Source organism: Rhipicephalus microplus, chromosome 6 (assembly GCF_043290135.1).
Source record: "Rhipicephalus microplus isolate Deutch F79 chromosome 6, USDA_Rmic, whole genome shotgun sequence".
In the NCBI taxonomy this organism is placed as follows: Eukaryota; Metazoa; Arthropoda; class Arachnida; order Ixodida; family Ixodidae; genus Rhipicephalus; species Rhipicephalus microplus.
The window spans coordinates 144,640,576-144,651,274 of record NC_134705.1 but is presented as its reverse complement, the minus strand read 5'-3'; the positions used below and the strand labels follow the sequence as shown (position 1 = coordinate 144,651,274).

The 10,699-nt window shown below is 41.7% G+C and overlaps 2 protein-coding genes across 3 annotated transcripts; both read right to left on the bottom strand.

The window, feature by feature from the left end:
* Nucleotides 1-283: 283 nt before the first annotated feature.
* Nucleotides 284-5,570, bottom strand: LOC142765588 (uncharacterized). 2 transcript variants are annotated; one of them, XM_075866797.1, is made up of 3 exons: nt 3,064-5,204; nt 2,837-2,954; nt 284-2,734 (listed from the first exon to the last, which is right to left on the bottom strand). In XM_075866797.1, exons 1-3 carry the CDS (start codon nt 4,174-4,176, stop codon nt 1,485-1,487), a joined length of 2,481 nt encoding a protein of 826 aa, XP_075722912.1. In that variant the 5' UTR covers nt 4,177-5,204; the 3' UTR covers nt 284-1,484. The 2 variants fall into 2 exon arrangements, with proteins under 2 accessions (XP_075722912.1, XP_075722913.1); XM_075866798.1 differs by having other exon boundaries at nt 2,395-2,734; nt 2,837-5,570.
* A 1,152-nt stretch (nt 5,571-6,722) lies between these two features.
* Nucleotides 6,723-10,529, bottom strand: LOC119170815 (uncharacterized). The gene is made up of 3 exons (XM_037422079.2): nt 9,477-10,529; nt 8,790-8,907; nt 6,723-8,394 (listed from the first exon to the last, which is right to left on the bottom strand). The coding sequence occupies exons 1-3, from the start codon at nt 10,527-10,529 to the stop codon at nt 7,142-7,144; spliced, it is 2,424 nt and encodes an 807-aa protein (XP_037277976.1). The 3' UTR covers nt 6,723-7,141.
* Between the last annotated feature and the right edge of the window lie 170 nt (nt 10,530-10,699).

The following is a 10,699-nucleotide window of genomic DNA, read 5'->3' as shown; positions in this document are numbered from 1 at the left end:
CTAGGAAATCTTTATATGTATTCTTTATTTGGACCTTCCACTAGCCTTTGGCTATAGGTCCAACAAGTGTTTGTTATCTGTACATAGAATATGTACATAGAATATGAAAATAAACATTCAAACATTCAAAGTTGTCTCACAAGTAGTCCTGCTTCCTTGCTACTTATAGTGTAATGTGCTGAATTGATTCTTCATGCATTCAAGTTTCACTTGCTATGAAACAGCTTCTAATAAGTGATATGTCTCACAAGTTTTCAAGTGAATATTAAGACAGTACTACTAGTTTGTACCATAACAGGTTCCACTTTGTGCCAAGCAGTTTAATATTTGGTTCAGTTATGCTTCTATAATTAAGGAAAAGGAACAAACGTAAAAAGGGACAGACGTAAATAAATACATACACAATTTACCCAAGTAATAGCATAAATATATGTGAAATTGGTACTTATGAGGCTTTAAGCCTAGTACTCCATTAAGCAAAATAATAAACAGTTGAACTTATGTCTACACATAAGTGACAACCTTCATAGGGACCAACAACTGCCCAGAACATGAAATGAGGTTACTGCACGAATGGAAAGAATGATCCTCATAGTGACTCAAACCAACCCTGTTTTTCTCATGAGAAGTGAATTTATGCCTTTATTTCGTTAATAAAGATTGCAAAAAATGACCTGTAGCACATCCGGTAGCAAAAACTTAAAATTATTCGATGTGCCCTGTCACATGAAAGTTGATTAGTGTATGCGGTCAGAAATTTAGGGGATGTTATTAGGAAAAGGAAAGTTAGGGGATGTTATTAAAAGTAGCTGTAGTGTAAATGTGAAGAAAGAAAAGTGGATTTAACAGAGCATTGTGCTACACATTCTGAAAAAATTGCCAAAATGAGGTTTCTCAGAAATTCAGACTGTCACTTTAAGCAAATGTACCACTTTCAGCTAAGCAAGTTGCCAGAACGGCCAACCCTAATAAAGTCAGAGTAAAAATAGAGATTAGGTAAAATACAATGCTTCGATAGAAATACAGTGCTTTAAGACAAGAAAATATCAACATTGAGGGAATGAATAAAATTGTAACAATAATGGTTTCTGAAGCAGCACTTGAAGTTGGAGGTAAAGCACTAAGGCAAGAACTGAAAGCTCAAAAACCACAAATGATTGAAAAAGCAAAGAGAAGCACGTGACATGACCAACTCAAGATCTGAAAAAAAAAAAAAACACTGGTTGAGCTGACGAGGTTGATCGATAAAAAGGAAGTCAGACAGATGTGTGAGGAACTACAACTTGAATGTCGTAGAGACAGCTGTAAAAGAAGTTCACAGCATCGAAACAGCTAAAAAAAGAGGTTTAGGAAAGACTAACAGTGAGCTAACAGTGAACAGTGAGAAAATGTGGACTCTACAGAATAAGCAGCAAAAGTAACATGGATAAAATTTAGATGATTGGGAGTGAACATAAGATAGAATGAGAATCATCACTGTTTCACTAAAATGATCCATAGCGATTGCACAACTCCGCAAAAAACATTGTCCCATTCAAATTAAGGTATATGCATGGACGAAGAGACCTTGAAATTGAATGAATAGCTTTTGAAGCACATTTGCGTGCTACTTTTAGGTGGCTTACTCCTTCAAAACTCTTCACTTGGTAATTGTGAGAGACAATGAAAATCTCAGAGCTTCCATCGACTTTACAGACATTGAATATATTCTCTATTTTCACATAGTCATCTCCTAATTTCCCTGCAGTTGAGTCTCTTTTTCTTGACCCTGGATTGTAATTATCAGTATGCATGATGCATCCATTAACACAGATGCGACTATGCTCTTCAATCCTTTGCACACCAGTGATTTTGCCATTTACGAATTCCATTAGGTCATGTGAAGGCACCTGTGGTTTTCCAAGCAGTTTTACTCCCATGCACTTTTTTTTTGTGTGCAAACAAAGTTCCTTAACTTCTTCTGATGCCATAGATAGAAGCTGATTAAAATTGCTCATTAGAAGAATTCGTGACAAGATTTGAAAAGGGATACCGTTTGATGAAGACACAAGTCTTACTAGGTTACCCATGTTGCTTTCGAATTCGAAGCATGAGATAGCCCAAAGTGGTCCATGCAGTAGCACACTCTTTGGCAAATGCAGCAGTGTGTGCATATTAGAAGTCATCTGTGCTTTCTCATAATTACATTCGGTCATGACAACAAACTTTGTTATTTCTAATGTACAGTCGTCAATTTCTTGTGATGTCACATGACTCTTTAACAGGGTATACACTGAAGACACCAGGAGAGCAAAGTGCTCCAGAAACTGAGCTGGCAGGATGCCTTTCAGACATGGAAGGCTGTAGAAGAGGAGCCAAGACTCCCACTCAGATGCCTTCCAATACTTTCGAAGCTTAAGAGATCTCGGTGTTCTATTAAAGCACACTGGAGGTCTCTGGCTTAGGAGACGCTCATCTGCTTCCCTTAATGTCCGAGGAGACCCAATATAACATGCCCTTCCTGTGTCTGAAAACCACAGTTCTGTGACTTGGCGTACAACTCCAAGCAACACAGCATGCATGTAATCAGGGCGAAAGCTCCAGACAATGTCAAATCCAGGAACGTTGAGGAGAGGTGATGGCCCCTTCACCCCTTTGATAGAGCGCTTCATTTTCGCTGCCATTTGCATGTCAGTCAACATGCTAGCTGCAGTCCTGTCTTCAAAAGTTGAACCAACAGGGTACTTCACACATCCTGCAGAAGTTAAGACGAGACTTATGTAGCTTTGGCAGAACACAAATAACAGGTGACACTCATAAACACATATAACCAGCAAAAAGGTAGATATTATTATACCTTCAATGAATTCTCCAGGATGTAGGCACCAGGAACAGCCATAATAGCCATTGAACTGTAGGACGTTCTGCATGGAAGCCCGGGCTGGTGCATCAGCAACAGCAGTTATGCAGTACACCTAGAAAGTTCGAGAAGGCTGTCATTTGCATTCCTAGCACTACATCTATGTAACTGCGTGAGTAAAACAAAACTGAATAGGTGCAATATTTTAAGGAGACACAGGATACCTTTGAATGCACTTGTCGACCATTCACATTCCAGCAGATTCCTTCAGTAGAGAGTTCGTTCATTTGTTCGGCGAATGCCTCGAGAACTAATGTCATGTCTGGATGTTTGGTACCATACCACAAGAGCGCACAAATGATGTTGCTCCACCGTCTGTGTGGTGGAAGCTCATTCACAGTCAGATGTACAGGCCAAATGGAGTAGTTAGTTGATTTAAATACAGGGCTTCCATCTGCACTGACAGTTAATGTGATGTCATCTTTCTGGCAACCAAGCTTTTTTCGCTGGGTCAGATAGAAGGCACCATCAGTCACATCTGACACACTAGCATTTTCTGTGTCTTTTTTTTCATTTAATGATTTGTAAAGGTCTTCTCTCAAACCATCATCAGCGAGCACGGATGAAATTTGCTTTTTTAATGGCAAGCCAACAAAAAAGGAGCCATCTGCTGTCAACTTCCGGCCGGTGTAGCCCTTTCCACAGCACATACCAGTCAGACTATTGCGTTCACTTAAGCTACCACCTGTCTTGGCCAGCAGCCGATTGCAAAACGGGCAGTAAAAGTAGAACTTCATATCTTGTGGTGAAGTTGCAGTGAACTTTCTGAACAGGTACTTGCTGTTTGGAAGCAGATTCGTTCCTAAAATATTATTACATAATTTTAACAGGTCTTCAATGGCAGTCCACGACAAACCATGCTTAATTGCGAAGTCCATTACAAGCACGAGGGCATCCCCTACAGACAAGGTGTTTGCGTTGCCAAGCGGGCGCGCAAACTCCAACCGAAAGAAGTTGGAGCTTGGCAGAGCATCAGACGGCTCCGTCGCATTTGAGAGTTGATCTGACAATTCATCGTCGGTGTCGCAGTCGCCAGCCGACTCTTCTCCTACGATGTTGTTTTCTCGTCCAATGTCCTCGACTGACACGGATGCTTCATCATCGTCCGAGGATTCAGACGCACTTGTGACCACATGTTCTGAACCGACGTCCATAGCAGGCGGTGTTGAACGCGCGGTAGCATTCTTTCTTACTTCATAATGCGTAGATTTCGGCAAACGATCATTCCACGCATCGGGTTCTAGATATCGCTTGCGGTTATTTTTACTCGTGCTCATCACGCCTGTCACAGCTTGCTTCTGATGGGCACGCTAAAGTGGTCCAAAGAGGTTCAAATGAAGAACGAATAATAAGACAGTTAATAGGCAATCAAACGTTGTTTACGACGTCGACGCACATGTGACAAAAGACGTCTGACATTCACATGCTTCATGGCATGGCTTGGCGCGGCTTGACTGTACAAACAGTTGAGACTGGCTTACCATCAGAGTTATTCAATCCTGGCTTACTGACTTCTTCAAATATCAAAGTAGTTATTATAAATGCTTACAAGATACTGTTTTATGTGTTTTGTTTATTTGAGTAAAATAATGGCAATTGATATTTTGACCAACGCCTGTTGTTTTGACGTACAAAACGTTTATTTAGCGGCCGAGTTATTGGCTTCGTTTTTAGCCAAGCCATGGCCGAAGCATAGAACCACTGTACACCTGCCTATAGTGTACTAATCTGGTACACTATACACCTGCCCGTGCCCTGTGACCGTGCATGCCTTCGTCCGTTGTTACTGTCGTTGTGTGTAGTCAGTGTAGTGCTAACGACTCAGGCACGTTTTTCTCGTGGTGCACAGCCATAACACGGCGTACGTGTGAGCAATATGTACGCATTAGTGCGGTTTTTAAATAGCTTTGATCAGAAAGAGTACGTAGTACCCGTCCACAATATCAAGGGCTTCCACCCGGTAAACAAGGACGATTTTAACAAAACCAAAGTGTATACCACACTCTGGATCGACGAAGACCCGGATATTACAGGATCGTACACCTGTAGAATCCTGCTGCTGGCAGGTAAGTAAATGAAGCTAGCAATTTATTGCGGTTTGACACCATAAGTAGCGTCATGCCAAACGCATCGCACATATCACATTGTTTGATATATCACATGAGCAATCGAGGAGCATATGCTCCCACTTGCTTATAGTCGTGTGGTCTACAAATAATGCTATTCGTAATTGTTATGCTTCTCTGCTTGAGGGATTACTGTTGGGAGTCATCATATTTGCTAAACAGCTTTTGCTGGCCGCACGGTATTAACCAACACATATATACCATGCAGAAATTTCGATGCTCTAGCTTGTTGCCTTTGTGTTAAATGTAATACCTATGCTGAACAAATTTGCTTTTCTCAGTGGTGCAGAACTGATGTTAAGCACACACTAAAGAAGTAGAAATAATCTTCATCTGGCCTGCTTGCGCTGCCTTTCTTGAAAACGCGGCACTGCCCTCTTTCCTGCCAGTAACGATATACGTCACGCTGACAACGCGCGCCGTTCGTGACCGTAGAGTGCTGGGCGCGCGGCGATAATGCAACAAGAATGACGCAAGACGACAATTATTGTTGTGGGACAAAAAGGAGCCCACTTTACTCTTACCTTTCTTTGAGTGTATGTGTGTGTGCCCATGTTAAACATCGCCTGCAGCTTTTCCAATCTACCCTAGTGAAAATCTGTAACTGGGAATCTAACTGGTTTCAACTGGTATTAACTGGTATCAACTGGTCCCAGTTGGGAACTAACTGGTCCCAGTTGATGCCAGTTGCAACTGGTTCCAGTTAGCAACTGGTCCCAGTTGGGAACTAACTGGTCCCAGTTGATGCCAGTTGCAACTGGTTCCAGTTAGCAACTGGTCCCAGTTGGGAACTAACTGGTACCAGTTGATTCCAGTTGCAAGTGGTCCCAGTTAGCAACTGGTCCCAGTTGGGAACTAATTGGTCCCAGTTGAAACTGGTTCCAGTTAGCAACTGGTCCCAGTTGATTCCAGTTACCAACATGTCCCAACTCAACTGGCCACCCACAGGGACCACAGGAATTTCATGAGCATGCCCTTGAACTGGAAGCAGTGCCCAGCTGAAAACCATAAGCAATTCAATTGGAAGAAAATGGTCCAAGTTGTGCCCTAAATAGAAATGCTGCCAGTTTTTTTTGGTTTTATGAATCGTTACAGTGAAAGAACAGAAAAAAATTGAACTAGATGTATGTGACACACTGCTGCACTTGAAGGAATTGGTTTTATCCATAGGTTTTTTGTCCTACTCATTGTAGGGTACTGTATTACCAGCCTAGTAGTACTTTAAAGGACCAGTATTAGAATAGATTACAATGAGTAACTGTCATCTTGCAAATGGTGAGTTGTGGTTTATAAATGAATTATTTTTTCTTCTTTAGATGTCAGCCTCTTTACATTGTTTACCTCGATATTAGAATAATCTGAACAGTTTTACTTAATCTCGTATTTTTGAAAATCCTATTATTGTGAAATATTTCATATCGAAATTGAGCAACACAGTGCACTCAGTCGTACGCTTTAGCATAATTACATTGAACTAATATCAAACAGCTGTTGTCAATCTTTTTACATCCATCACGGCCTGATTGACGCCCGAGTATTAATATTATCATCTTGTTGGAGCATAATAGTCTTGTGTGCAGTACAGCGGTTACTTCCGTGCAACAACTAAATGTGGGGTAGTGCCGACAGTTATCCCAACTGAGACTACTGCCGACATGCTGCAGACACAACTATATTAGAAGCAAATGGCTTGTGACTTATTCCATGTGGCTGAACAGCACGAAAGGTTTATTCATACAAGTACATTCATCCAAAGGAACATAACCAAAGGTTACACGATTAAACCCATATAATAATACAAGCAAAAGGGATTGCTTGAGTACTATTTTGAGAACAGTAGTAGTGAATTTAATCATTGGGTTCGCCTGGAAAATGTGCAAGTGCCTTTGAAATGGTCCCCATAAGAACCGAGTTGAGCCCACATTCTTATAAGAACAACCTAAAATAATAGGGAATGTTGGACATGCTGGCATGGCATGAGCAAGGCAGTAGTTAAATGTGTAGCATGTCAGTTACATGCAACTCCGAGTGCGTTCACACTTATCATAAAAAGTATAACATGACACCTTTAAAATTTTCCAAAAAGCTAAATGCAAACAAAAATCAGGTAATCTTTTTATGGGAAACGATTGGCAAGATTACAAAAAAATTGCCTTTCGTTCCAGTCAATCCACAGGCATGGAGCTGCCTGCCTGTCCACTTCGACGACATTCTGTGCCACCCACTTCTGAACACATGAAATGTGTGTTGTGCCGAAACACAGAGAACTAACATAGCTGTTAGACACAAAATAAATCCTTTTTCTGTCACTGCAGCTAACTGACACAATATGCTGGATCTTAGCATGCATATTGTCTCGCAGTCGTACAGCTGTGCAGTTAGTTTTTTGAGGCCTTTGATATTGTTCGCTGTGGAACATGCGTCCAGAGATGCGAACTCTATCATATTCCTCAACAGGCCCTGTGATTTGGTGTGGGACTTGCGCTTCAATAATTCTATGAATGGACTCACTGACAGCTCTTGGTTTTCCCAAAAGGGCCAGCGACTCTTCTTTGTTGCACAAATCAGAGCACAAGAAATTCTTAACTTGCTCACTAGCGGCTGCATTGTGTGCGCCAACTTTGCTGGCCATAAGCACTCTGCTCATCACTTGGTGAGGCACTCCTTTAGCGGAAGTGACGAGCTTTTTAATCTTTCCTAAGCCCGCCTCAAAGACAAAGCAAGAGTGTGCCCAGAGTGGCCCTTGCATTGTAACACTTTTTGCAAGGTGCAACAACAAGTGTACATTCGAAGTCATTTCCTTCTTAGAGTAGAGAACTTGGACTTGAATAACAAATTGCACAAGACACTCAGTACTATCCCTGATGTCTTTGGCTGAGACAGTATCTCCAAGTAGGAGGTATACAGCTTTCACCAGCAAGCTAAAGTGTTTGTGGTACTTGCCAGGCAAGATTCTGTGAACACAAACAAGGCTGTAATACAACAGCCACTGTTGCCACTCGCTTGCCTTCCAAAACTTTCTCAGTTCAACAGATCTTGGCAGGCGCGTGATGCATTGAGGAGGCTTAATGGCACAAAGCCTTTCGTCAACCATCCTAATCAACTGTGGCGACCCTATATAATATGGAGCGCCTACACCAGACATCCACAGCTCCATAAACTGGCGTGTGACACCAAGTAAAACCCCATGCATATAATCAGGCGTGAAGCCCCACACAATGTCAAACCCCACCAAATTAATTAATGGGGAAGGCCCTTTAACTCCTCGCACATTAACACCAGTCCTGTGCACTTCAGCCATGTCTTGCATCATCCCTTCTTTAGTCCTGTCGGGTGGAGCTTCAGCGCTTATAGGGTACTTGACTGTTCCTGCAAAATAAAAATGATAGAAACAAATTAAATACAAAACTCGGGAGGGTGGGCAAAAAAACCTTTGCAGCAATGAATACTAGATTTTTCTAACTGGTAATAATATTCCTGCAAATGTCAGGTACTCCTAACTGCTGTAATAATGCATACAGATGTGAAGGCCACATGAAGCTTTCTAGAAGTTTGTAAAGTAAAGAAGAAGGCTAGCATGTCTTGAATGCACGTTAACTTTTAGTGTGACAAAAATACTTTAAGAAAAGAATGCGTGAAAATAAAATTAAGTAGGATGTAATAATAATGCACAAACCAAATTTCAGTAACAAAATAGTGATTGTGAAGCTGATATCCAGGATGTAGTCTGTCAGATATTTTTGTACACAAGTCAGTTTGCTTACCTTCAATGCATTTGCCAGGGTGCAAACACCAGCCACACCCAAAGTATCCATTATACTGGACTGTGTTCTGCATCAGAGCCCTGGCTGGAGCATCGGCTACAGCAGCGAAACAATAGACCTGTAATGTAACAAAAAGAATATAGTTTTAATGAAGAAATGGGACAGTGCTATATTGGTTTTCAAATTCAATCATACTCAAGTCTGGTCGGGATAAGATTTCTCGGTCCCGATTGCCTACTTTGTGCAAGCAGTAGAATGAGGCTAATCGTGGTGTAGAATGTCAATCTGAATCTGGCACAATTGTGAGTTCAAGTGGCTGTGCGACAGTGGTATTAAACTTGGCTCAAATGCTTGTGTGTTGACAATATGTATTTTTAAAGCAGTACCATTATTTGTTGTAACATAATTTTAAAAGAATTATAGTTAAATCAGGCACTTCACCAAAAGTCAAGAATATTTCGTGCATTGCTCAGTTTTTAAAGCGTTATATAGCAGTTAAATTAGACTAAAATGAAAGCTTTTTCATGAAGCCAAAAAAAACTAGTATCACTACAGTAGTAAGTTTTCATTTGCCTTCTCTTTTGCTGTTTCTTTTTTTAGTTTTTGGTTAAGGAATATTGCGGAAGGACACAATATGCATCTAAGTTTGCTAGGAGGAGACTACGCAATGAAATAGAAGTGGCTCACTTTTGATTGAAAGGTCTCTCCATCACATGTCCACTCGATACCACTCCTGGTAAGCGAGTCCATTTGCTTCGTGAATGCCTCCAACACCAATGTCATGTCTGGGTGGCACTGTCCATACCACAGTGTAGCAACAGTAACATTTTTCAAACGCAATCCGGGCGGCAACTCATTAATTGTCGTCTGCACGGGCCATATCGAAAACTTGGATGAGTTGAACACAGGACTACCATCCGAGTTTATGGTCAATGTGATGTCCATAGCGCCAAGACCCAGTTCTTTTCTTTGGTGCAGATACAAACTTCCGTCTGTAAAGTCTGTCATAGAGGCGGCGTGTGAACGATGTGCAAGTGCATTTAAAGAGTTTTTAAGTGACCTGGAAGTATCTTGAGACGAAAGAATTGAAGAAATCTGTTGCCCCATGGGAAGGGTCACAAAAAAACTTCCTTGCGCAGTAAGGGTATCTCCACTGTACAACTGTTGGCATTGTGTACATGTTGCATTGAATTCTTTTCTTTTCTTAAGGTCCCCGTCACATTCGCCGAGAAGGCAAATGCAGTTGGGACAATAGAAATGAAAGCCCATGCTATCAGTGGAGACTCCCGCAAATTTCTTAAACAGAAACTTCGTGTCAGGGAGATCCTTTCTTTTCATTAAAAAACTGACTAGTTTCATCAGGTGTTCTACCTGTGTCCACGCCAGGCCAAAGTTAACAGCAAAGTCCATGACTAGGGTCACGATGTCTTCAGCAGATAAATCGGAGTCAAAGGAGCCATCAGTTTCACGATCATCCTCCTTTGCGTTCTCTGCCAGGGCTTCCTCATCGTCGCTCGGTCCCGACTCTTCGCACTCGTCGACTTCATCGTTTGCCCAGACGCGAACTGGCGAATTATCAGCAGGTTCATCTGCAGCAGCATTACCATCAGACATCACGTTTTCCACTTGGCTAGTGTCAGTCGCGAGGCGAGACGCCCTGTACCGCGTTGATCTGGGCAGCTCTTTCCCATCGAAGGATGGCTCTAGATATAACTTCCGTCGTTTAGGCGTCCGGGACATGTTAGCGGTACAGAATGTACACTTCGAACTGTGGTAAAATGCCTTCAGTCTAATAAAAAAAATACAAATCGATATGTATTAGCGTGCGCTTGAGTGGAAATCTTTCGATCCACGAAAGCGCAAACGCCATGCAAACGACTTGAGATCTGGATTCAGTCGGCTTTGTAACG